At 46.8% G+C, this 27,639-nt stretch overlaps 1 protein-coding gene across 4 annotated transcripts in view; it reads right to left on the bottom strand.

The window, feature by feature from the left end:
• PRKAG2 (protein kinase AMP-activated non-catalytic subunit gamma 2) overlaps nucleotides 1–27,639 on the bottom strand; it is a 1,779,639-nt gene that overhangs the window by 255,295 nt on the left and 1,496,705 nt on the right. For 3 of the 4 annotated variants that reach the window (XM_086941466.1, XM_086941468.1, XM_086941469.1), the window contains one exon: nucleotides 9,275–9,384. In XM_086941466.1, coding sequence (XP_086797592.1) covers nucleotides 9,275–9,384 — 110 coding nt within the window. The remainder of the gene's footprint in view (nucleotides 1–9,274; nucleotides 9,385–27,639) is intronic. The other variant, XM_086941467.1, reaches the window with a different exon arrangement.

A 27,639-nucleotide genomic window follows, 5' to 3' on the forward strand; every position in this document is an offset into this window, starting at 1 on the left:
CAGCTAGAAAAGCATGTTGCTTAGCTGGGGCTAATGGCATAGAACACTACATTGTCAGATGGTGATTTGCATACGATCTATTTGGCAATCATAGGTGAGGTTGCTACTGTTCAATACATTTAAGCGGTCTGATTTTACAGGAATGGACTCACTGAACTTTATGAAAGGAAGCACAGCGTCAAATCCCACTTTCATGGAATATTTCTTTCAACCCTTTCATTTGAGAACAACCATTGCCCCCTCAGTAAATAAACATGAAATTGGAGGAATTAAAATATTCCTCCTCGAAACAGAATGCATATTTACTCAAGGATGTAATATTAGTTTCCACCCACTCCTCGTGCAATTTTTAAGGCAGCATACAAAGCGGAGTGATATTTTCTGCAGCTATTTAGTCTATAACAATAGGGAAAGTGGCCGTCAAGAGCTAAACTAGGACTCTTCCTTAACTAATGTTTTAAGTTAGTTTGTTATGGGAAATGTAAAATATGAACACAGTAGAAAATGTAAAACACAAGAACATAGCGCAAGAACAAACATGAGCAGACAGCATGGTTAACAAGCATTTACAATGCAATGGTTTTGCCTTTGTTAAAGTTAGAGCTATTGCCATTGCTCTTGACATTTTTATTTATGTTTTTTTTTTAAACATAAATAAATGGCATTGTCATTTACAATAGCAGGGCAGGGCACAGGGAAGGGAGGGTGAGGAGAGACGAAGGAGAGCTGCGGGCTCAGGGAAGGGGGGGCGAGGAGAGACGAAGTAGAGCTGCGGGCTCTTGTTGTAATGCTTGCATGGATGAGTTGGTGGATGCATGGATGGGTGCATGCATGGAGCCAATCCCTCAACAATTTATGCAATCCACCAACCCATCCAACCACCAACCCATCCAACCAACAACCCATCCATGCATCCACCCATACATCCATACATCATGCATACATCTAACCATCATGCATCCATCCACCCACTGTGTCCCACTCCGCCCCTTCTAAATATAACTCATTTTTTCTGTATATAGAGATGACTGTATTCACTAGTATATGCAGTAGACCTTTCTACTCTAACATTCCCATGTGACTCTTGCAGTACATCTATTCATATCCCTTCCATACGTATATAGAAATATAACGAGAATCAACAGTCTCTTCTTTGAGGGTAGGGAGCAGAGTCAGAGTACTTCACGGAGGTAGGGGGGCAGTTTTTTATGGTTCAGGGCAGGGGGCTGCGGTACTTTTTGGAGCATGGCCTTATTTTAAAGGGCTCAGTTCAGGTGGAGGAACGGCACAAAACACCAGGCAGACAGAGGGCAGAAGGACACAAAAACATGGGGAAACAAAGGGATGGTGAGCATGGGGGGGGGGGGGGGGTGGGAGCTAGGCAAAGCGGTGTGGGTGGAGGGAAGGGGGAACAGCTGTACAACACAACTTGCCCCTCTTATCCCCTGCTACTTATCCACAAACAGCAACCCGCAAACCGTCTACCCCCGTAGCCCCCAGCTATCTTACACCACCTGCACTTACCCTTACACCGGAGTAATCCTTCCTCTCCTTTGGTCGCTCGTACCCCTCCTAACATCTTCGTGCACTACTACAAATGCTGCTCTAATGTTAATGCAGCTCTAATGCAGCTCACCACGACTCGCTGCTCTCCTTCAACCCTTCACTCTCCTTTTGGCTTTTTTTTTTTTTAGCGCTCATCTCTGTTCCATTTCTCTAATAGCGGTGGTGGCTCAAGTGGCGGTGGCAGCTCCAGCAACTCCAGCATAGAAGGGCGGTGGCTCAAACTGTGGTGGCGGTGGCTGCTTTACTCGCTCACCGAACACATCGACACGCCCGGGGCTCAAGCAGTCCAACGTGTCTTGGAGGCTCAAACAGCGTTAACCAGTAACCATAAACCCTGCTCAGGTCCAGTCCACTTTGACCCCTTTGCTCACCTGCACTTGCACGCCTGCCACGCCACACGCTGCTCCTGCTCCTCTCCCGAAACTCTCCCGCAGCTCGCAACTCGCTCATTCCCATCCGGATGCAGCTTTAGGGACCGGCTGTCACTTCGATGCCCAGAAGTACGCACTCCTGCACACTCGTTGACCGGCAACCTCGACGGACAATTCCTGGTGCCGGAGCGGGCGATCCTCTGAGGCTCACAACGGTTCACAGCGGAGCAAAGCACGGAGTACAGCACAAGCTCCTGCTCCTCAGATCAGCTCAGGTGAGTTCAGTCGTCGCTAAAAGCATATGGACATACAGCTAAGCGCTGCTGCTGGCTTCCACTGAAGCAGGAGTCCTCAACAGGAAAGTGCCTGTAACGAGCCGCCCAACACAAGATAGTGTCTCTGTCTTTAAAGGCCCGGCTAGAATCAGGTCCGTCCCTTGTGGTAGCGGACTAAAAAGGTATCCTGATCGAACTCCATAGTTCGAAGCCTGTATACCGCGATCTCGCGAGAAACTACGAACTACAGAGTGACGTCATTACGTCCTCTCGTGTAGTTCTAATTACCGTACGTCCAAAATAATGCCCAAAAATAGTGACACTGTGGCGGAAAGATAATATATATTTTATAGTCTATGCCCACGCTTAGTAGAGCGACCAGGAATCAATGTTAGAATTTCCAAAATAGAGGCGCTTTACCCATTGAAATGCCTGCTCTCGTGAGATGACTCAGGACTACAGAGTGACGTCACAGCGTCTGCTCCTGTAGTTCTAATGTGTCGTTGTTCACAGGAATTTGCCGTCGATGCCGGACCAGATTCGGGGGCGTTCCCATGAACAGGCTTTCGGCTGACGTAGCCAAAAGCCAAAAATTCTCAGGAACGCCCCCGAATCTGGTCCGAGATTGACAGACAGAGCCTTCTCCCAATGGCTAGGCTCCATTTATGGAGGTAGCCAATGGGAGAGTGGGGACGGTCCAGCAGTCCCCACACACAGAAATCATTAGGTTTTTCTTAGCGCATGCGTACTTCGTACGCATTGGCTGGGCAAAACCTAAAAACGAGTTCAATCAGGGGGCAGAAGGCAAGAAAACGTGCACAATCAGGGGGGCAGAGGCAAGAAAATGGCACAATTAGGGGAGCAGAGAGAATGCAAGAAAAACTAGCACAAACAGGGTGGCAGAAGGCAAGAAAAACGGCACAAACAGGGCGGCAGAGGCAAGAAAAACGGCACAAACAGGGTGGCAGAGGCAAGAAAACGGCACAAACAGGGTGGCAGAGGCAAGAAAACGGCACTAACAGGGTGCAGAGGCAAGAAAACGGCACAAACAGGGTGCAGAGGCAAGAAAAACGGCACAAACAGGGTGGCAGAGGCAAGAAAAACGGCACAAACAGGGTGACAGAGGCAAGAAAAATGGCACAAACAGGGTGACAGAGGCAAGAAAAACGAGTGCAATCAGGGAGCAGAAGGCAAGAAAAAAACGAATGCAATCAGGGTAACATGTCAGAGTAATTAGACCTTGGATCAGTGAGAGGCTGCATACTCCCTAAGAGGATCATTATACCAGCGAGCAGTCCCTGCAGCATTCAGCCACTCATCCTCCTTAGTATCTCAGGGTTATTGCACCACACAGTAGTAAGAGCAATAATAAACTATTTATCCTACCTGACACGGTATCTTGTTTCACCACAGAGCTGCGACAGCCGCCGTTCACTCTACCAAAGATCGCCTGGGGCTTTTCGAGATGCTGCTTGCAGCCCCTCCGTTTCGTGGTGGGAGTGCCCGGGAGGCCCTCTGGTTGGCATAGCAACTAGGCTTCCCACTCACAGATGGCTCGCGCTCAAGTCCTTACAGGTGTCACTGGCCCAGAGTGTAAAAAAATATCCCACAGAAACGACCCCGGTTAACTTCGTGGCTTTCGAATAAATATGAACATGCTTCCTTTAAGCCCCCTTAACTGTGCTGTGACAAAAGAGCAGTGGGCCCCAATGCAAGTGAGAAAATTAGTCCTCAATCCACCAGTTTGGTAGTTTAAAAAACAGATACTGATTGGGGTGGATTGGGTCACCCGCTTCTCCAGGCCCCGGTGCACTGCACCTGCTTCACTATTACAGCTACGCTCCTTGGATTAACTGGACAGGACGCAAGTGTATGTCGACGGACAGAGGCGAGCTTGCTGTAGACAACAAATTCACAGATAGTTGCACGTTTCCAGAATGTGGAGGTTCCTCATGGGCCTCCGTACAGGTGAGAAAGCTGGAGTTTTAACCAGGGCCTCTGGCCTTGCCATCGACGCGGGCCTTTTGGATGAAGGAAACGGGGACGGTTGTTAAAAGCACCAAGTCAACACAAAAACGAAAGAGCTGAAGAGGGCAAACAAATATCCACCCTCAACAGCAGAAAGGTCCGTCAGTAAACAATAACATTTCCGAAGGGGGCCATCTTGCTGACCTTCAAGAAATGAGGCGGTCCCTCAGTATTTACACTGTACGCAAAAACACGCACGAGCCCTATTCACCCACATTACACACGTTGGCAAGCTGGCTCCGTATAGACACACGCACTCAGACACGTCCCTTCACACAACACACACTGAAAAGCGGCCTGCACATATTAACGCACAGACCTAAAAAATATAGAAACACGCACATATATAACGACACCCGCTGACGCCAGACATAAGTGACCCTGCACACAACACACATGCACGAGCACACAATTACTGCACAAGCACTTACTGACTCACAAGCACACACATGTACCCACACACATGTACACGGGCACGCCGCACACATACGTGAGGTCCATGTACACATAAATACACTCCATGCACACAAAGTAAAAATACTCGTAAACTACACAGGTAAACACTGGCTTTCATACCCACAGATCAAACACATTCACAGACCTGTCGCACACGCATGGATTCACACAAACACACGCGCACACTCCCGCCAGCCAGATAATACAACCCCGCACGGCGCATCATAAATCCGCCCGCAGCGCTCACCGTCCCGGACCTCCTCTCCGCGGCTGCAGTTGCTGCAAATGTTCTTGATCTCCTTGCCGATGTGACAGTGGATGACAAAGGACACGTTGTTGTTGTTGTTGTTGGTGCTCGGCTCCTTCAGCGGTTTCATCCTCACCAGATAGAAGGCTTTCTTCCACGCCTTCCCTTGGCCGACCGTGCCTGGGGCACAGCCCTCCCTGCAGCCCGGCGGCGGCGAGGGGGAGGCGGCGGCGGAGGAGGCGACCGAGATGGGAAACATCCTGGGCTGCCTGGCATGTGTGAAATCCGCCATCCGTGCACTCCTGCAGCCTCAGCGCCGATCTGACACACCGGAAACGCAAACATCCTCGACGTGTTTAGAGGCTGTCAAGGCGCTATGTGCAGTTCTGTTTGCAATGTGTACAGATGCCTGTGCAGCACTGTGTATAAATATCTTAAAGATTTCTAGACCCCCCTATACAGCACAACACTAGTCCGTTACAGCACTGGGTTGTGATTGTTGCAGCAGTAGTTTGTTTGTAGTCATCTATCAGCTATTGCACAGTTTGCCTTCCTCTGGCCACCCGTGTCTGGGGCACAGCCCTCCCTGCTGCCCGGTGAGGGGGAGAGCGACCAGGAATCAATATGTTAGAATTTCCAAAATAGAGGTGCTTTACCCATTGAAATGCCTGCTCTCGTGAGATGACTCAGGACAACAGAATGACGTCACAGCGTCTGCTCCTGTAGTTCTAATGTGTCGTTCTTCACAGGAATTTGCCGTCGATGCCGGACCAGATTCGGGGGCGTTGACGAGAAGAGGCTTTCGGCTGACGTAGCCAAAAGGGAAAAATTCTCGGGAACGCCCCCGAATCTGGTCCGAGATTGACGGACAGAGCCCTCTCCCAATGGCTAGCCTCCATTTATGGAGCTAGCCAATGGGAGGAGGGGGCGGATACCCAACCCCACAGACAAAAACATAAGGTTTTCCTAGCGCATGCGTACTTCGTACGCATTTGCTAGGCAAAACCTAAAATGGGCCCCCACCAATACAAAACTGGCTGCCACCCTTCCAGCCCACCGGGGAAAGGCCTGGTGCCTGCTGCGGCCAATCCAGCCCTGCTTGGAAGTATATAACTATATAATGCCACAACGAACCATAGGTCAGCCCTTTTTTGCTTACCTGCATAATGAAAGCCGTTTCCTGGTTCAGTTTGCAACTTGGGGATTGTATTTGGGCGAAAATCCGCCGATGTATCTATCCCCTTGGGGATACTGAGGGAATCAGTAACTGTGAGGGTAGCAAATTCTCTCCATTATGACTATTTGAAAAATGACACGCGTGAATCTGAGTTTTGTTGCAATAAATGCATGTTTTACTCCAGTGTTCTATTCGTAAATTTCTGGATACAAATAACATGCGTCTGTGTTTTCGAGCCATTTCCTGGGTGTTTCACCCCGTGTTTCATTTCACCCAGAAATATCACGGAAATAAAAGGGGGTAGATCTGTATTTCCAGCCAGTTTTAGCATGTTTTACCAAGAGATTTCGGGCGGCCATCTAAATGAGGTCCTGTCCATAAGGCAGAGCATAGAGCCAAGAGGCCCGCCACACTTAACTCTGCACACTGGAAAAAATCACTGGTTGAAATGCCCATTGCAAGGAACATAACAGTTCCCCGCTAGCTAAAAACAACTTGCTTGTCTCTTCGCACTGAAGAATCTCTCTATGAACTATCCGTTAAGAAAGCCTCCATGGATGCCTGCACACAATTTCTAGAATGCCCTTAACTTTCTGAGAAATTGTGAGTTTGAGCTATGAGCGATCAGTTTACATTTTATTGTCGGGTGGACTTTGATGAGGCGAAAGATGTCCCCTCGCACAGCTTTACTGTTCTGGCATGTACCGAGAGTCAGACTGAAATAGAAATGCTGTTATTTGCATGCACGCTCTGGCTTCCAAATGAAAAATGTGCGAATCCAATGTTGCTTTCCTGCGGTTATTGATGTCTTCTTACAACCCTATTTCTGTTGTCTTGGTTACCAAAGTAGTCTTTATTGGCATTTTGATCGAGGTAACCACTTAATAGCCTTGCCTATTATTTACAACTTGCGCAGAAAGAATTTTACAAAAGGCATTTACAGCTATATAATGGCGGCAGAATTCTGGGTTCGTGTTGGGCAAGGTTATAGAAGCGTGTATGCTTGTTTTAATGTGTGCCCTTCCAGTTTGACCGAGAAATATTTGCTGCGTATTTCATTCCACACATATTTCGTGCGGCTGTGCTTATATTGTAATGGCAATTTATTTATAATTGTGCTTCAAGAAAATGAACACCTATAACTACACTTTGTAGCGTATATTCACTTGAATATTGTGACGCATGCCCCCGTTACGAGTGCTCTCTTAATTCAGATGGGGCCAGTAACAGCAGGTCCCGGGTCCATTGGGTTTTTCGGATCGCTGTCATTATATGCAGAGATTTCCACTGCTAGAAGCAGCCGGTGGAAGCTTTTTCTTTGGTGGGGGGCTGGAAGGAGGGAGGGGGCCAGAGATGAGATTCGTTGTAGAATAGTCTTCAAAAAACGGGGCAGAATAGTTCAGGGTGACTACTCCGAAAATGCGTGCATTTTTTACTGCTGCATTCGTTGCATCCTGGAGCGGGGAATGAGTATAGTGAAATTTAGTTACATAAGATGCGGCTTTTGATAAACTTCCAGCTCGTCAGCATGCCATGAGAGGTTACCTATGTTTCCTGTAACTTAGCATCAACACTAGCTGACTAACCAACGCCAGAACTGAGAGTGTAGTACTGGCTACCTCCGAGCAGCAAGCTGATGGATGTGTGGTGCCGTCGATGCCGGACCAGATTCGGGGGAGTTCCCGAGAACAGGCTTTCGGCTGACGTAGCCAAAAGCCAAAAATTCTCGGGAACGCCCCCAAATCTGGTCCGGCATTGACGGACAGGCCCGTCTTCCAATGGCTAGCCTCCATTTATGGAGCTAGCCAATGGAAGACGGGGGCGGTTCCTGTCTCCCCTACTATAATCATTAGGTTTTTCGCCTGCGCGAAAAAGATGCGCAGAGCGCATCTTTCGCCAGGCAAAACCTAAAAACCAGTGTAGTAGGCCCAAATCCTGTGCTGACTAGAGAAACTGTAGGAGTTCAATTGATGACAATGGAATAGGTGACTTGAAGGGAGTGCAGTTAAAGGCCTACTCGTGTGAAGCAAACCTGAAAACATTTATTGTTTTAACACACACGTTGACCGGCACGCACTTTGTATCTTTAAACAGATTGTAACCTGGGTGCAGGAAACCCAATTGGATTTGGGCACACAGAGATCTTAGGTGCACAATGATGAAAGCACACAGTCTACCAAAACTTTATTTACCACGAATCCACATGCACTCACCTACAAGAAGGCCAAGTTTGTTAAGCACTGTTAGAAACTGTAATGAAGAATGAAGAATATGTATTTAATTAGGCTGAAGACAAGGGTCACAGCTGGCTTTATAGTTCTTATGATAGGCATGCATTAAATTGTATCTGATGTAATGATTCACCGCTGAAGTTTTAAAACCCTTATTGTTCAGTTTTGTATTAAAGAAGCTGTTTGTGATGTGTCAAATTGAGACCGGCTGCCTATCTGTGTGCGGGGAGAGTGACTCATTGTCGCGACAACAAAGAGCGGTCTTTGCATTGCCAAGAAGAGTAGGTGTCTTTCATTTCTTAAATGTTGTAGTCACCCTGCAACAAGTTTTATAGGTGTATACTACGTTATTGATAGTTAAACAAGAAAATCGGGTCATCAAGAGCTAAATATGCAGAAACCCGACTTCAGCTCCAATTTTTTTCAATCATGTAATAAAATATTTAAATGTCCAAAAAGTAATGTTGCTTTCATTTTTATTGCTATAACACACACCTACAGTTTGTTACGCACAGAAATGAAATGTGCCTGTAACTCTGTGATCATTTGGGATTCTTTCATTTTTTATCCTCCCCTTCATGTGCCATAGATAATCACTGAGTACTGTAAATAGAAAGACGAATGGCTGCTCTAAGTACCACCTGGTGTAAGAGTAAAACATTAGCCTAACTTGGTTGGGATTACCTATTCTGTGCAGTTCTATCTAAAGTTAATGCTAAAGTTAGGGTGATGCTCAGATCAAAGAGTTGCATCTTCACAAACTTGTAACCGGTGAGAGTCCAAAATACCAGTACTCTTTGACCAAACTGTACTAATATTTAACTAACTACTACAAGTCATATTGTATTGTATTATTAATCATTTCACAAAATGCATGTTGCAAAGTGCGGTAGGTGGACAGTATGTGTCCAGAGAATACTTACTTGTAATGTAGTGTCAAAGACCACAAGCTTCGAACTGGTGGGAACAATGTCGTAGCACTTGTGTGATTTCATGAACCGCATATAGATGTCGCTCTCCGACTCTTCAACTGCTGCAAAAGAAGAGATTACAGATTACTTTAAATTAGATTGGCCAACGATTACCTGCAATACAACAATGGGAAATTCACGGAGTGTAGAAGTGATGAGAAAGTACCCCATTTACAACAGTTGTCGTTTCCATGAACTGGTGGGTTAGTGCTGAAAGGAAAACAATGTTACCATCGATTTAGGGGTTTGGGGTTTCTGACTTGGTCTCGGAGGTGCACCCATACATCGCCCATCCCTGTTTAACCAGTCCTGCCTCCTCAAAGCCTCAGACAAAAGGAAGAGAGAAAGTAGAAACAAATAGGCTAAAAAAAGGAAAGGTAATTTTTGACAGTTTTAACCATTCCTGCTTACTAGCTAAAGCATTACTAAACCATAGAAGTTCTCCGACAGAGGATACAGTCACAGAATATGGCCAATGTTACAATGTTTGACAAAACATACGGCTACAGTCAAAATTACTGTTCCTCAAAATAAGACCATAATCTTCCATTTATAACTAAATATTATACCCACACTACGATTTATGAGTGTAAGCACTCATAAGACACAATTTCCTGAGGCACCCTAGGCCAGCTGGCACGACCCTTATTAGTTGTTCAGAACCAGAAGCCCTTCTGGTCACCCACTACTCCTCTCATGCCTACTGAGCAAAAAGACAGATGAGTAGGTGGCAGGAGGAAGAGGAGGCTTCATCTTTTGATTTCTCAAGGTAGAAGGGAGGGAGACCTAGGAAGTAGCCTCAGTATCTCCCTTTCAGGAATAACCTTACATTAGCATTAACTCCCTCCCAAGCATTGCCCAAGATCCCAGCCTTCTCCTGTTTCAAAGCTCTCTCATTACAGCATTCTCTAACAAGCACTGTTTACCTAAAGGGGATTCAAAGTCACTTCAAATTAGTCTTTTCAGACTTCTAAGATCATTTTCAGATCTGCTCAACATAACTCTCCGCTTTCCATCAAGTTTTAGCAGATGGGACTTCCCCTATGTACAGCATCACTTTTCGCTCCACAGAATAGTATGTATAGACTTTAGTGAGAAGAGCACTGGAAACCACGACAGGAGGAGCATCCAAGTAGGTTCATGAGGATCAGCTATATGAAAGAGTTTCAGGATTAGCACATATGCAAATCAGTTCCAATTAGATTCATTGTATGCACATGTATCTCATGGACCATATGGCATGGATTATGTTGGATATGTTCAAACAAGCATTTGCAAAGCAATAGGTCTCGCATTAGGAAAGTTGGAGCTATTGGTATTGTAAATTACAAATATTTTATTTATGTGTTGGTTTTGACAATAGCGAAATTAATAGCTTTGTCATTTACAATGCCAATAGTTTTAACTTGCGCAAATGTGACACCTTTAGGATTTTTTAATGCAATATGTGTTGTATTTACGTGACTTAAATGTATTGATATTACAAATAACAATGTTACCTTCTTCCACAAAGCCCAGTTGTTCAGGAGTGTCGCCGTGCACTGCCCAGCCTTCATGTTCAGAGTCATATTCAAAGCTTTCTTCTTCATGCACGGGTTCCACAGAGGACATTGTAAAATGCAAGAACCGCCGGTGAAATGGAGGATAGGCCAGGGGGCCTAATCGGAAGCCGCCCCCCTCAGGGAGAGCACCGGCACCCCGGGACCTCGTGTGCCCCACGAAACAGACGCTGCTGTGCCTGGAAGCAGTCATACCTGCAGCAGGGCTGTCTGATTGTGGTTACCTGTGCTCCGTGTCACTGACGGAGACACTAAAGCCGAGGGCCACCCACTCCGTCGCTAAGAGTATTTTAACACGTCTCACACGGGGGCTGAAAACGATCTTCGGCAGAAGTCACTGCATTTAGGAAACACTTCTACAGAAAGCTTGTTTCGTTTTCCTGGCGCAGCTCTAGAGAAACAAAGCTTCTCCCCGGTGCCGAGTACAAATGGTAGCTCCCGACAAGTTTCATAGCAACTGGGCGGGGAGGCACTGGCTGATACTAAAACAGTAGAACTGAGGGCGTGGTCTGCAGGCTCGGGGAAGTCACTTCTATCAATTATTATTGAACTCTGGAAGGGACGAATTCTGTGGAACTTGTAAATCAAGCCCAGAAACAGGATGCCACGCCAGGCTATGGTTCGCTGTGAGGGTCAGGAATAAGATACAGACAGACTGAATAGAGTGACGGTCTATGGATATGTAAGGCGACCTGACTATCTGTACATACCGTCCAAAATGAAAATACTGACAATTCAAAACAATAACAAGGTATAACAAATACTACCTTTCAGAACTTCTGCTCAATCACCAGCGCTGAGGGGCGCTCAGCCAATGGCGCGCTAGCAGGGCGGAGCCCCGGAGGCGGCCGAAGGTCAGGGGCTACGAATCCTGTGCAGCCGCCGTCTTACCCCGCCTGTGAACCGCAGCCAACGTTCCCGCAGCACACCGCAGGTCCCACTGGAGCAGCAGAAAGTTAGCAGGCTGGAAGTTGTCAGCCTGTCCTTGCTCTGGAGCCCCTGGCCGCGTCGCCCCCGCCACCCATCCATCGGGAGCCAGGCAGAGGGAGCCGACAAGAAAGCAGGGATTCCAGCAAGAAAAGAGCCCGGTGATGTGGGTGCGCGTGTGTGGGTGTAGCTGTGTGTGTGTGCGTGTGTAGCTGTGCATGTGTATGTATATGTGTGACTGTGTGTCTGTTAGCTGTGCATGTGTATATGTGGGGCTGTGTGTCTGTGTGCGTGCGCCGTGATGCATTGTGCCTGCGTGGGTGTATGTGTGTGTGTGCGCATGCGTGAGTATGGCTATGTGTGCGCGCGATTGAAAGCGGCGAGAGGCTGTCTAGCTGTGAATCGGAGACAGGAGATGTGCACGGCGCGGGGCTGGGCGTGCGCGACCACGAAGTGAAATCCCCGCGTGCACATCCCCCATCTCAGATTCCCGAAAACGGGCAACATTAGATACTTCGCTGGACGCAATGCTTCGCATTGCTTTCTCCAGCTCGACCTAAAAAGGAATAAGTTGCACTCTTCTAAGAATCCGAAAAGCCAGCAAAAAGCTTGTAAAACTGGAGTGATTTGATGCCAGTATTGCGGGTGCAGCAGTCTTGTGGCAGAGTTCTGGAGCCTGTGCAGGAAGGAATCAGGAGCCCCTAAACAGCGCTACAGGCATACGCAAAGCTCGCCTGCTATGGATGCAGGAATCTGGGATAAGGGAAACTAATCCAGCCTTGCGGGGTTGCTTTAAAACACTAAAGGACATAGAGGGAAAGGTACACACCATTTTGACTCATCCTAATGCTCGTTTCGTAGAATTTTGTTGAGGTCATGACCTGCTCCTGTAGTCAGTGAAGCATCAGACAGTAATGCCATACTGCCAAAATTATCAATCACTGCAAGCCAACATTTGTGGCAGAAGGTGCAGGCATGCAAAGTTTTAAGCATGGCCCGACATGGACTCCCTGGAAGGTCTAATATCTGCCTAAGAGACCATTAGAAGGGCTAGCAGCAAAAAATATTGCTTAAACTTGGCCACACTCGGCCCAGGGGGCAGTATGTAAAATATTTACCTTGAAAAGTGTTTATAAATGTTGCTCATGTGAGCAACTTTGTTTGTTGTCCCAATTACATTTGCTTTAATTTGGTGGATTCAGCCAACTCACGCTGCTGGCTGGTGCCACACTAAGGGTAGACTGCGAGGTATAAAAATGCCAACACCACAAAATAATACGATTTAAAGGATGAAGTATGGTTAGTGATAGTGACTTTAAAATTCTGGCTCCAACCTAGGCTGCAGAGCTAGTTCCATGTTGGTCTCTGATCAGTGGGCGCGCCTAGTCGCTTGACTGTGAAGCGGAATGTGTTTTCACTGGTTCAATGAAAACTAGGCCTCCTCTGCGCCATCAGCAGCAAGATGAACACACTTAACAGGCCTGTGCATGTACTTTCCATAAGATAAATGCACCTACGCATAGTTAGCTCGCATCCCAAGAATGCAGCGAGACACATACAGGGCAGCCACCAGTCAAGCACCTTACTGTCAGCTCCCATGGCGCGCGCCCGGCCTCTCCTGAAAGGGTCGTTAGGATACTGGTCACATACCCTGCAGCTACATGCGTGTTTGGACCATTGAGGCTTAAGCACCAACTGTGTATCGAAATTGCTAAGCAACAGTCGACTTCACGTCGCACATAATAGGTACTGCCACGGAGTTCAAGAAGGAGCTCGGGGCACTGCATCACTGTTAATCAGTGCCTAAAATTCAGGGAAAACTACAACAAGCTGCTAGAGCCAAGACCCTTTGGTTGCTAAGACAGAAATGTAAATAACTCTCCGGTGTCTACCTGCGCATAACCACGACCGCCACCTCCCACAGGATTTATGATTCACAAATCTGGAAATAAAAGTTAAAGTGGCCCAAGGCAAAAACTGGGAATAAAATCTTGTAAATGCAGTTCAGAACAGCAGGACCCAAATGTATGCAGTTAAATGGGCAAGTATTTAGTGAATGAGAAGGAAGGAGAAAAAACTATTACACATTGCATTTGTACAGGACAAAAATTAAACGTTATATCTTTCATCAAACACAGACCGCTCAAAAAAGTAATTATATCAGAAGCCAGAGGGTCTGTATATAAGTATGTGGTGAATATGGATGGATGATGGATCACTGAAATTTCGGGCCTCCCCCCAAATACCCAATGCCCCGGATTTTTTTTTTTTTTTTTTTTTACAAACTGACAGCAGCCAGAAGATGAGCTTTCAAGAGACAAACTGTTATGTGAATCTGATGTCTCTGGTTTATGTACTTTAAGTTGTTAATGGGTACATTACATTAATACAGTCTTTTCTATATAGAGTCTCTAATGTAAAGTTTATGTCTTTGAGTTGATTCATTTTTTCTATCTTTTGAGAACAATATTTAAGAAAGCTTGATTGGAATTCTCTCTGAAGAACAAATCAATATTATTTTTCTGTTGTCGCAGGTACCCTAAATGGAGCGACAGCGCATAGGCTGGTGCCTACTTGGCCAATTTGGTGATCCACTACTGCCTCACTACCACTTTCCGACAGTGCAGCTCATCTCTCTATAGCCTCTCTCTCTGATGTACATTTTTTTTTAATAGTGTTACTCATAGTTCACTCACAATAAGTTCTGTGATCTGTGTGGTATATGTTCTTTGCAGCAGGCACATTAACCCTATGCGCTACTTTATGGTGGGCCAAAACTGCCCAAGACAAAAATTCCCAACTAACTAGTGGTAACATTAATCACCTGAGTTATCTAGCCATTTTTATTGTTGACTGAAAACTGCCTGATGCACAAGGAAGTTCATGTGCTTTTCAACCAATAATTATTTTCAAAACACACCGGCCGCCCACCAAAGTCAAAGCCAGGTGCAGCTGCACCAGTCGCATTGCCCTAAAGCCAGTCCTGCTCGCAGCAATGAGGCAGGACAAACATTTCCAGATATTAAGTCAGAGCTAACTCCATAGCCATTATATGAAGAAAAAGATCCATGAACGTGGTGGGGTGCGATACTACTTACGAATTCCAGCAAGCAAAACAAGTTAACAGATTTCTTGTAGGCGATTTAAGGGAGAATAGACTTCGCCCCTGCAAATCTTTTGAAACTTTTGGGGTCAAATTTGCTAAAACACTGCCGACCTTTATAGGGCATTCATGAAATATTAAGGTGCACCAGGGAAGGATGGCCTTTCCTAATAGCAGATCTAGTTTTTTTTCAAATGTCTTAAGTTGGAAATTACTTCCCCTTTACCAAGGTCATAACTTTTTCATGGGTGAGCTCCTTACGACAATAAGTAAATTCAATATGACAGTGCCAGAAATTTTACATGGATACTTTAGCCACAGTCACGAGCCCCTTTAAAAATTCCCTCTGGTATACAAGGTACAGCATTTTTCCATTGCCACCCCCTATAAAATGAGTGCAGGGAATCTTATGACAAGAGTTACCTCAAATTTTTGTTCCAACATTTTGCTATAGATCTACCCATATGCTAAGAATTATGTTCATCAAGTCAGGGCCTACGGATAGGTGTGGTGGGCGTATTCTGTGTCCCTGACGCGGAGTATGACGGGGCTAGCAGCTCTCTCAGTTAGACAGTTCGAGTCCACACAGCTAATGATGGGGTCTTACTAGAAGCATATCAGGGTATGCAGTTTGCCATAGGTAACATCTGCCATCCATACGCTATTAATGCCCTTGTCCATAAAGCAAGAATAACCTCCCATAGGCCAGACCAGCAGCACAATTACAAGCATAACACTCACATACATTCTCTCACACGCACATTCTCACTATATCTCTTGCACTCTTTCGTACATTTGTGCTGAGACACACTGCCCCTCATGCTTCCATTAGTCAATCTGCTTTTATTGTGTTAGAAAAACTTACTTTGCTGCTTCTGCTATAACTACCTTGCCTTTTAGTGAAGCTTAATAAATACATATTCTTTATACGCTATTCAAAAATAATATTATATATTGCCTTGGTAATGTATGATGTGAATGAAAAGTGCACTTCCTTAAAATAGCAGTGTGGGGCTTATATTTGGTTTCACATGTGGAACAAGCAATTTTAGTATTGGAAATTAACTAATCCACATTCTAACATTTAATATCACACCATCCAACATATCTTATGAAATGCTTGACTTCTTAGGCAACCATGGATTTTATCCAGTAACACTTTGCATTTTGGGATTTTTCAGACTCAACTTACAATGTATTAATAAATAAATTAATACATGTTTCAGAATGAAATCTTGCGGTGAATGGAAAGTCAGGAATGGCTGAACGGGTTACACGATCCTCAATCCAGAACCATATCCCAAAGCGTCCGCCCTAGTCTGCCTTCTTGTGCCATCCAACATTCTCAGTCCACCCTCCCCTCTTGCACCAGCCCCGTAGTTGCAGATGGAATTATGTAGGCATCCAGTACTATGGAAAGAGCAGGTATTCTGAGGGTGCCTTTGTAGAAATGTGTATATTCATGAGTTGAGTAACTGTATGTTGAGTGGTGTCCTCTTAGCCTTATAGGTGTTGCACGCCTGCTGTGACGTATCAAGAACTTGTGTGGTCTTGGAATGTGAAGTGCAAAGAGGTGTGTGTGTACAGGTACCAAGACACAGGTGTATGGGTCTCCAATTAATTTTCTGTCACACTGATAATCTTACACAGCAAGCTGATTTACCTATTTAGTACAGTGTAATCTACCCCAAAAAGAATAAATCTGTAGCTAAGCCATTGATTAAGCGGTACAAAACAAACACTCACACCCAGTCAACAGATCTGGGTTTAATCCATCACCTTTCTTAAGCCCACTCTGTCACCCCAGCTCAGACATGGATATATGCAAATCAGTCTGACCCTGTGCCTCATGGGAACAGTCCAGCCCGAACTGCCAAGCCATGCCTTTCCTGGACTGGAAACAAGCTTCGAGGACCGGTTTCTGGCATTTCAGCCGTCTTCAGCCCGGCTTGCTTGAATCCAGGGGCAAAGTGAGCAAGGGACTCACCCTTTTGTACCGCTTTAGCCATAGATTAGGCCATTGTATACTGTTGACATCTTTATAGTGTGCTTTTGCCACTTGTGTAGCATTGCAACCAGTGGCGTAATTCAAGGTCTCCAGGTTCCTCATTCTGGGTCTCATGTCCATTCCTCTGTCCTCTCACCTTCATCCATTTAATGCTCTCCCCTGTATCCCCTTCCTCAGTCTCTCTATCTTCCCCTTCTTCTGTCCCTCACTTATCTCCCTCATTTCCTTCCTCTCTTCTGTCCATATATTTGGTTCCTTTCTTTTCCTTTTCCATTGCCCACTTTGCTGATGCTCATCTCCCTGCTCTCTCACTCAACCGTATTACCTTCTCACATTCGGACACCTTTTCCTGCCCTCCTCCCTGTTCTTTCACACTCTCCTTTTCTTTCATTCCTTTCCTTGCTCTTCATTATCATTCCCTTATCATTTACTCCCTCTGCACCCCTCCCCTGAAAAGTAAACACACCAAGTCCTTGTCGGGCAAACAGGTCTAAAAGTACAAATATGTACAACATTACGTTTGGCAGAGACCATATGAAACCCTTTCTGAGAAAGTTTAATATGGATTTGCACAGTGCAGTTTTTTTACTCCTAAAGTTTGTCAAAGCGAGTAACCAAACCCCTAGCTTACAACAGTAATCTGCGAGTTTCGAAGTAACAAAATACCTGTCCACAGCCTTTAACACTGTTCAACAGAAATTCATCCATTAAGGCTTATTGGTTTTAAGATATATTTAACACATTGAATGTCGGCCCTACTACCTTTAGTGTAACATTTTACAATAAAAGTATCTGACCTATGGCATTGGACAGAAGATCTCCCAATTAACCAATCAAGTCTTTAGCCTTTATAACTGGCTTCTGCCATAACCAACCCAGGCTCCTGTGTTGAGTATAAACTTTCCTAGAGGCATAACAAGCACTCTTTCAGTGGAAGCAAGCACTTTCCGCCCAATCATAAGCTTGCAGAGAGGAAGATCAACATGTGGGTGGAGTCTAAACACCTCTCTCGGGACTGTTTCTTAAAACTCTTTTTTTCCCGGTGATCACATTAATTCTGGCAACATATGCGCTCTTAAGTCAGACCTAACTACATGTTAGCAAAACTAACAAGCCTCACCTTTGCTACAAGGCGCCAATCTATCGGTTTTGTCAAGCTTTTTCCCACAATAGCTGCGTTTTGAGCCACACATGTACAGCAGTCATCTTGTAACAGTGTTTCATAAAGCATAAGAAAAACTGCTACGTTAGCCATGCATGAATACTGCTCATGTCTCCCGTAGACAATATAATCCATAAACATATGACTAATTTGGTCAAGTAAACGGAGCAGCGCATTTACAACACACAATTAGCTAACGAGGTATTTTACAGTATTGGTTTGGGGTCCTCCGTCCAGAGCCTGACAGCAGTATTTTCAGGGGGCCCTTTGTTAATGTGTAGTATACATCCGGTGCACTTCAAGAATCAAACTCCTTAAACCCAGGCCTCGCATAAACTAACCATTGAGGAAAAGAACTAAGTGTTGAGGTGTATAATGGCTTGAAGACTCCTGTTCTGGGGAGGACAACTAAACATTTCCTGCATCCACCAATCACTAAAACCCGAACACACATGATTACAGGAAGAATATGGGAAGAACACGCAGGTGACTTGCGTAATCAATGCACATAACCTGGTCACGTCGTCTGTGAGCACTTGTGCATAACAAATCTGAATGTAATCCTCCACGAACTGTACACAGTTATAAGAAGATATCAAAAATATATATTAAAATGAACAAGGAACTCCCTGCTGTCACTCCACAGGTAGTAAGCCAAACTTCCTACATTTCGAATCTGTTGAAATTGAAAGGAGCTGTAAACTCTGCACAGTCAGACTCTAGTCTGAGTTTCTTCAACTGCATTCGGTACACAAATGCTTGTATTATTCCTTCGCAGGGAGAGCTGTGCTGTGACAGAAACCCTGCTGTCCCCAGTCAGTGAAAGAGCAGCAAAGAAGGTGCAGTATGCATTGGCATTACAACAGTAGGGAAGAAAGTTACACGAAGCTTTGTCATCTATTTGCTGCACGCAAGGTGCTTGATCATATCACATGCAAATCAACACTTAATGAACAAAAAAAGCACGCTCTAACATTAGCGCAGCGCAGAAAGAGAGCACTAATGTGCACGTGCCAATCACTCGTCCCACCCAAACACAAGCCGGGTTTGGTGGCTTAGTGGACTAATTCGTCCACTGTAGGGGCCTGTGTTTGACCTCATGGTCACAGATTCAAATCCTGGTGGGTCCTCTAGGACTTGCATCCTTCTGAGGTCGAAAAAATGAGTACCATTGAGTTGGGTAACAAACATCTGTTATTCAGCGCCAAGATGCCCTTCTGGGTGACCCTGCGCTTTACAAATAGACGTTGTGTTACAAGTAAACTGAAGATGTGAATGAACAAATAGAAGCATATGGTTAATTCTCCATACTACGCTCCTATTACTGGATAACGTGTATGCACTTTAAAAAAAACTAATTTATTACTACCACGTGACAACTGTCGTTTCGACGAGTAATCATTACTCTGATCTAGGACTTCACCCTGTATGTTTATTTCAACTAAATGCCTGTAAAAATGCTTTAAAAATTAATAGGAAACCTACAGACAGGTTGGCCTACTTTTATCAGTTACATCACTGAGGAGAAAGAAGAGGATTAAAGCTTGTGGTACAGAGGTTATTACTTCCTCTAGCAGAGGGACACAAACAATAAAAAAAAATTGTTAGTGATGTTACACAAGTGAATACTTTTTTTTCATTATTGAAGGCGACTTTTTTCATTTACTTGTGAAAGCGAATGCACTTTTCCTTGCACGGAATATAAAATCACACTTAAAAATTGTATTATTTTGTTTTGAACGGTCTATTTTGTAGTGTCATTAGATGTGCTTCACTTTACCTTTCTATACGCTTCTGAGGAAAGTGGATAACACTTCTGTTGATAATACAGTTAGATCACTGAAAGAAATTCAAATGTCCAGTTCGGCATTATAATGCGTACTTCAAAAAGTCTTCTAATCATTCTATGCTTTAGCAGATAAGGGGATGAAGGTGTAGGAAGGTAATGAGATTTGTCAAGTACCACATAATGGGACTTATTGGAGTGCCCCAATGTAGGACCCGGTATCTCTACGCAACCAGCGTTACAGATATAGGGCAATCATTTATTCAGCAAGGGCGGAGTTAGATGGTATTCCTTGTCAATCTTGGACGAGTCACTTATAAATGTGGTTCATTTCATTGATGCATCTCATTTCAGTTTCTTTACCAGTGAAACTGGCTATTTTGATCGCAATTTCCCAGGTTATTCCTCCTTTTAAATCTGTATTTCATCTAGAGAATAACCGCTTTAGACAGCAAATTCTTTCTGTGATATACACTTGAGCTGCTGTGTTCCTGCTGAACTTGTAATTTTAAAGGGGCTTTTCAATCCCATCACCAGACCAAACAGAATTATGAAGTCTCTTGTAATTTAGACCACCATGCTTAAATGGCGCAACGAGAATTAGAGTCCAGGGCTGTATTACATGAAATGCCCGAAGGGGCACAACCGGTGTGTGTGTAGTGCCCCAAAAGCACTAGAAGGCCTCGAAAAATCATAAATAGGTTACTAGACCTGCAGGTCTAGTAACTTGAGTAATCTACTTGACCTAACTGTAATGTACTTGACCCATAAACTGGTTTCATTATGTCACCCTATGCAAACTTTTCTTCATTATCACACATGAGAGCTCCATCCAAAATGTGAGTTCAGGATTGCTGGTGTACAAAAAAACAATTTGGTTTGATTTAACAGCTTAACATTTGCTCTATGCATAACAATCTAGCCCACATATAGGGTGCACGTGACCCCTGAATTCCCTCTTAGTTCACTATTAGTGTTGCCATTTGGGCAGGGATCTTGAGAAGTTAATTTTTAAAAACTCACTTTTAATAAATATTTTATTAAAAGTATGAGGTGATATTGCACTGTCATATACACACAGCACATTTTCCATTGAAATTGCCAAAAAGGTTCCCACTAACATCAATTTTACTTATAAAATTATATAGTGTATAAACAATCTGTAGAAATGTTTCGGAAAAAATGTATATCATTTTCATATCACCAAGTGTTCCGATTTGTTTTCATCCGATTAAAAAAGAAATTTCATCACACAGAATTACAAAACAAATGCTTTCCTAACTACTGAAATGTATTTTCAAATGTTTGTACATTTCACTTTTTAGCTATTTAAATGGGAGTTAGAATAAAACATGACATCCCACAGCCCTTCATTTGACACTTTTTATACAACACCTTTGTCAGACAGTTCACTTTCCAAAATCCTGGCACTTTGCAGACAGAGAAAGAAAAGCATTTGCAGATGTAAACTGATTTTTGACCTATATCTCTGTACACAGAATAAATGTGACAAGATAAAAACAAGATTTAAAGGGATCTTTAATGCTCCTTCACTTTGTGAGTGAACAGAACACCTGTTGTCCGCTCCTCAGAAGGGGCGAGTAGGTCCTAAATATAGCCCACCCTGATAAAACCCGACTTGCCATAGCGAGTGTGGGAGTAGATTTGTGGAGGCCTATGTTACAACAAGCATTTACAATGCAATGGTTTTGCCTTTGTTAAAGTTAGAGCTATTGGCATTGCTCTTGACATTATTTTTATTTATGTTTTTTTAACATAAATAATGGCATTGTCATTTACAATGCCACTAGTTTTATCTCTCGCAAATGACACACACAAACACACACAGAGCCCCCCCCACACACACACCCACACAGATCCCCCCACACACACAGCCACACAGAGCCCCCCACACACACAGCCACACAAAGTCCCCCACACACACAGCCACACAAAGCTTCCTACACACACAGCCACACAGAGCCCTCCACACACACCCACACAGCACAAGCAGGCAACAGGGGCACATGGAGGCACAAGCAGGCAACAGGGGCACACAGGGGCACACGGAGGCACAAGCAGGCAACAGGGGCACACGGAGGCACAAGCAGGCAACAGGGGCACACGGAGGCACAAGCAGGCAACAGGGGCACACGGAGGCACAAGCAGGCAACGGGGGCACACGGAGGCACAAGCAGGCAACGGGGGCACACGGAGGCACAAGCAGGCAACAGGCGCACACGGAGGCACAAGCAGGCAACAGGGGCACACGGAGGCACAAGCAGGCAACAGGGGCACGAAAACGGAGGCACAAGCAGGCAACAGGGGCACACGGAGGCACAAGCAGGCAACAGGGGCACACAGAGGCACAAGCAGGCAACAGGGGCACACAGAGGCACAAGCAGGCAACAGGGGCACACAGAGGCACAAGCAGGCAACAGGGGCACACGGAGGCACAAGCAGGCAACAGGGGCACACGGAGGCACAAGCATGCAACAGGGGCACACAGAGGCACAAGCAGGCAACAGGGGCACGAAAACTGAGGCACAAGCAGGCGACAGGGGCACACGGAGGCACAAGCAGGCAACAGGGGCACACTGAGGCACAAGCAGGCAACAGGGGCACACGGAGGCACAAGCAGGCAACAGGGGCACACGGAGGCACAAGCAGGCAACAGGGGCACACGGAGGCACAAGCAGGCAACAGGGTCATGAAAACAAGCACAAGCAGGCAAAAGGGTCACAAGCATGAATTGTAATTTAGACGGGGCTGAAGTGGAGAACGGTCAGTTTGGGAAGTAGTGCGGCTGGTGCAGTGGTACCAGGCCGAAAGGTGAGAGGGGCTGTCTGCACCCCAGTTTGGACAGTTTCCACTACCTAACAGGGATTGGTGGGAGGGGGGCGTACTTCTTGCTTGCTTTAGGGCTGTTACTTCGGGGACGCAGTGCACGCTGCTGCCTGCTGCCGCCGGGACACGACAACAGGCAGGGAGAGGACAGGCTAGGAGAGAGCAGGGAGGGGACAGGCTGGGAGAGGGCAGGGAGGGGACAGGCTGGGAGAGGGCAGGCTGGGAGAGGGCAGGGAGGGGACAGTCTGGGAGAGGGCAGGTTGGGAGAGGGCAGGTTGGGAGAGGGCAGGCTGGAAGTGGACAGGCTGGAAGTTTAAAGGCTGGGAAAGGACAGGCTGGGAAAGGACAGGCTGGGAAAGGACAGGCTGGAAGTGGACAGGCTGGGAGAGGACAGGCTGGGAAAGGGCAGGGACCATAAAATACATAGATATAAAATCATTTAAGATCCCCCGTCTTGTAACCATGTAACAGACAGACATAGAAAGTAAAAAAATATAAAACATTTATTAATCTTCGTAGTCCCGCTCCTCTCAGAATTCATTATCTACAATAGAATAAAATACACTCCTTCGAGTAATACAGTAATTCATACGAAAATGAGCACACCACTAGGGTCCAGAACAAGGAAAATAACAACAAAAATGAGAATACAGCCTGCATGCCTCATCTTCCAACACACTGCTAGGCGCTGCATTCCATAACACGTTTTTTGAGGGGGCCGTTTTATATAGCACAAACTCCACCTGAGGGTATTCGAGGCTTTACACGAGCACCAGTTATGTTACACAAGGATACATTCATTTTTGTTAGGCACGGGGAGAATAAGTGATTTGCCCAGAATCACAGGATGTTGAGCCAGCGCTGAGACTCGAACCTGGTTCCCTGGCTCCAAAGTCAGCAGCTCTGGCAGTTATGCCACATCCTCTCCCACATTAACTGCAGCTCGGTGGTCTCCATACACAACATGGACATTGGAAACACTAACCACAGCGGATCACAACTGTTGTAAAGCAGCCTCTGAAATTTTAAATAAAGTAAATCAATCTTCATTATTTCAAGTCGATGCACCTCAGGAACGCATTGGGCCGAACCATGGGACGGACAAAAAGGGGAGGGGGGGGGGGGTCAATGAAGGAAGGAAGGAAAAGAGAAAATAAACAGGGTTAAAGGGGGCAAAGTTATGAGTTGGACAAAATCCTCCCAACCACACAACCTGCACCGTGTAGCATGCGACCCATGAGGGAAGCGTTTCAGCGCCCCATATAAGCGCTATATAAATGCTGCAATACAATATGAGTCAACCGCCTGACCTGAGTGTGAAACACAGCAGCCACTGCCCACGTGTGAACGGACACTAGTGACAACGCCGAGATAAGGAAAGCAGAGTCAACCACACGAACAAGACCGGCAAAACCCCGCAGTGAGCAGAGTGCAGTGACTGAACTTAACAGTGAGTGTCAGTGGAAAACACACGCAGCTTTGGGTGTGAACGAACAGCAGTGACAACCCTGAGTGTGAGGGGACCGTAGAGGCAGCCGGTGACAGCCCTGGGGTGGAAAGAAAGTAAAAAGATGTCATGGGTGTAAGTAGAAAGAAGGCAATTTCCACTGTGTGGGCAGAACAGTGACTGTGGTGAGAGCCGAGTTAGAGTAGACACCCTTGAAAGAACTGAGACGGCACCAAGCAGTGATGGCACCTGTGGGCAGACAAACAGCAGTGACGGCCCATGGGTGAGCACGTCAAGTACCAAGATTCAGCATAGAGAAAACACACAAGCTCTAGTGACAGCAGAGACTGGTGCCAGCTCAAGCAGTGACATCCCTGATTGACAGAGTTGTGACGACCCCTGTGATATGACCGTCAGGGAGACCACCTCACTCTACGTCATCACGGACACGGTTTCCAGTCATGAACTTTTCACCCTCAAATACCAGGCATCAGTTCTGAACAACTCATTTCTTCAATTGAAGCAAATCTGGACTGTAACTCCCAGAATACATTACGATGTCATGACAGCAGATGAATGTAAACAGTGACTGCCATGACATGGAATGAGGCGGACACCCTATGACAGTAGCGCCTACAGTGACTGAGCAGAGGAGCGACAGCCCCGGGGTTGGATAGGCAGAGGCGTAGATATTGATGGTGCAGCAGGTGCAGTGACACCAGGGCCAGAGTCGCGAGGGGCCACTGAACCCTGATTATTTATATTTTACTACCCAAACAGCAGGGTCTCCTGTTCCTTCCGGTGGGCATCCGGGCAGCAGAGACGATATTAAGTGAGCAGGGGGTCGCCAAACTGGCGTTGCTATCACTGAGAGCAGCAGGTGCAGTGACACCGAGGCCCATGGGCGTGACTGCCCCACTTAATCCCAATTAAAGTGTTTTTTATAACTACCAAACCAGAGGACGGGACCCCATCCCCCCTTACTTGCTTTAGGGTCCCTGGCACCCTAGGTGCGCCCCTGAATGAGTGCCCCCCCCCCCCCTGGAGTGAGAGCACACAGTAGACAAACTCACGCTGTTGTTGGGCCAGGCACACGCAGAGGGCCAGCTGGAAGGCCAGGGCGCGCCCCAGGATGCACTTCATGGTGAGAGGTGCAAGTGCCAACACTTCTCTCTTTTCTTCCCTCTTCTCGCAGCTGTGTTACGGCCGCTTCTCTTCCTCTGACGTCCCTGCTGTCAGGGATAGAAGAGGGAAAGGTTTGCATTTTATAACCCCATTACCCAGACCAATCCACGGCGGGTCGAAGTAACATAAGCAAGAAAGGCATCTTCTCCTCGGCTTAGCTGCAGCTCAGAAGGCAAATGCTTTGAAGGCTAAGCAACCCATACGTGAAACAGGCTCCAGTGACCAACGGTAACAAAGGCCAGCGGAGGTTTAGAAAAGGACTCTTAATCCATCTTTGATTCCACGACACTCGCATGCACTTATAAAGGAGCTTAAAGTAACACCGCGAGTAAAACTGTGCATCTAAAAAAAACATACGATTTTGTCAGCAATATGGCCCAGCCTATTGAAACAGGCAGCTGCACCAATTGTGGAATTGCTGTCCCCAAGTAAAGCAGGCTCGTACTACATCAGTTTTTAACGTGAAACCGAAACAAGTGCGCCCACTACCTCACGAGCTCTGCAGTAACTGTCATATTCCAGACACGCCCTGACGAAAGACAGGCCTCCAAAGTAGTAAAATGCCAAAGAATGCTAAGTAGCCGGTTGCGCGTATTAAGATTCAGACGTCGGTGGGGTACCCGCAAAAGGTATACTGCCGCCCCACTCTCCTGCACCCGGCAGTCAGACTAAATAGTCCAACTGCAAATAAACCTAAACAAAACGCCCACTTAACCTTCTAAAAAGGCCAGCATAGTTCCCATTAACAGAGACGAACCTAAGGGCCAAAAGACCAATCGCACTTGGGTGTTTTCATGCCGCCTGCAGCGCGTGATAACTCGTTCCACTAGCAACCAGGTCTGGTCAGAAGAGAAAAGGGGTAGAGCTGCAGGCATTGGTTTAAACTGCAGTTTTAGAGAATCATTTACATGCTGAGAATCTCACATTGGAGTGAAAAGATTGTAGGGCGTCAGATCTTGAAAGATCTTTGGCGTAGGTGTAGAGATGGTAAAACGCGAGGCCATGCATGTTAAAATAAACTTTGATTTAAAAACACTGCAGAATGTGAGGAGTGAACAACCCTGTCCCACTGCCATTGATCCACCCACCACCATTAAGACTACTACTACAGTAGTCACAAACCGTGTCACCCGACCGGGGCCCGCCTACCCATTTGTATCAATTTCAGTGGCCCCGGCAGGGACCCCGCACGCACCATTCATCATCCTCAGGTAGGCTGCAGTGCCAGTGGCTCAACAACACTTCAAGGACAAGAGGTAGAGAGCCGAGCCTCACGGGCGGCTGGCCCCGGCCGGGGCCCCGCACCATTCCTGCAAATAATCTATCCAGACCAGGCAGGCATCCAGTCTCACACTCTGGGCCCGGCTGGGGCCCCGCACCATTCGTGCTCAGACACTGACTGAGGCAGAGAGCAGAGCCCGCCCGCCGCTAAGCCTCTGCCAGCCTCACGTCAGGCCCCCCCCCCCGCACCATTCATTTCCTGCAGCCAGTGAGTGCAGTGCTGTAGATGCTGCTGCCAGCCACGGCCCACCATTCCTGACCTCACCTGCAGTGCTGCCAGTCAGTGTCCGCCACTCACGGGCCCCGGCCGGGGCCCCGCACCATTCCTGCAGCAGTAGTGCTGCCAGTCAGTGGCAGTGCCAGCCAGCCTCACTCACGGGCCCCGGCCAGGGCCCTGCCCGCACCATTCCTACAGTGCTGTGCTCCAGCTGCTGCTGCCAGTGCCACCTGCCTCACTCACGGGCCGCGGCCGGGGCCCCTCAGTGTGCTAGCCACCCCACCACGCCCGGCCAGGGCCCCAGCCCGTACCATTCATTTCCTGCAGCCAGTGCAGTGCTGCAGCTGCTGCCAGCCTCCTGACCTGCAGTGCTGCCAGTCAGTGCACGCCACTCACGGGCCCCGCACCATTCCTGCATCAGTAACTAGTGCTGCCAGCACTCACGGGCCCCGGCCGGAGCCCCGCTCGCACCATTCCTGCATCAGTAACTAGTGCTGCCAGCACTCACGGGCCCCGGCCGGAGCCCCGCTCGCACCATTCCTGCAGCAGTAACTAGTGCTGCCAGCACTCACGGGCCCCGGCCGGAGCCCCGCCCGCACCATTCCTGCAGTGCTGTGCTGCAGCTGCTGCTGCCAGTGCCAGCCAGAGTCACTCACGGGCCCCGGCCGGGGCCCGCACCATTCTCAGTTCGCAGATTGTTCAACACAGTAGTGTTCGGGTCACGGGGTCAGGCCTATCCCATCTCATTATAGGTCTTCCCCCATCGTGGGGGTTCTCCACAGGCCGGGTCTCCTC

Source organism: Lissotriton vulgaris, chromosome 10 (assembly GCF_964263255.1).
Source record: "Lissotriton vulgaris chromosome 10, aLisVul1.2, whole genome shotgun sequence".
Taxonomy (NCBI): domain Eukaryota; kingdom Metazoa; phylum Chordata; class Amphibia; order Caudata; family Salamandridae; genus Lissotriton; species Lissotriton vulgaris.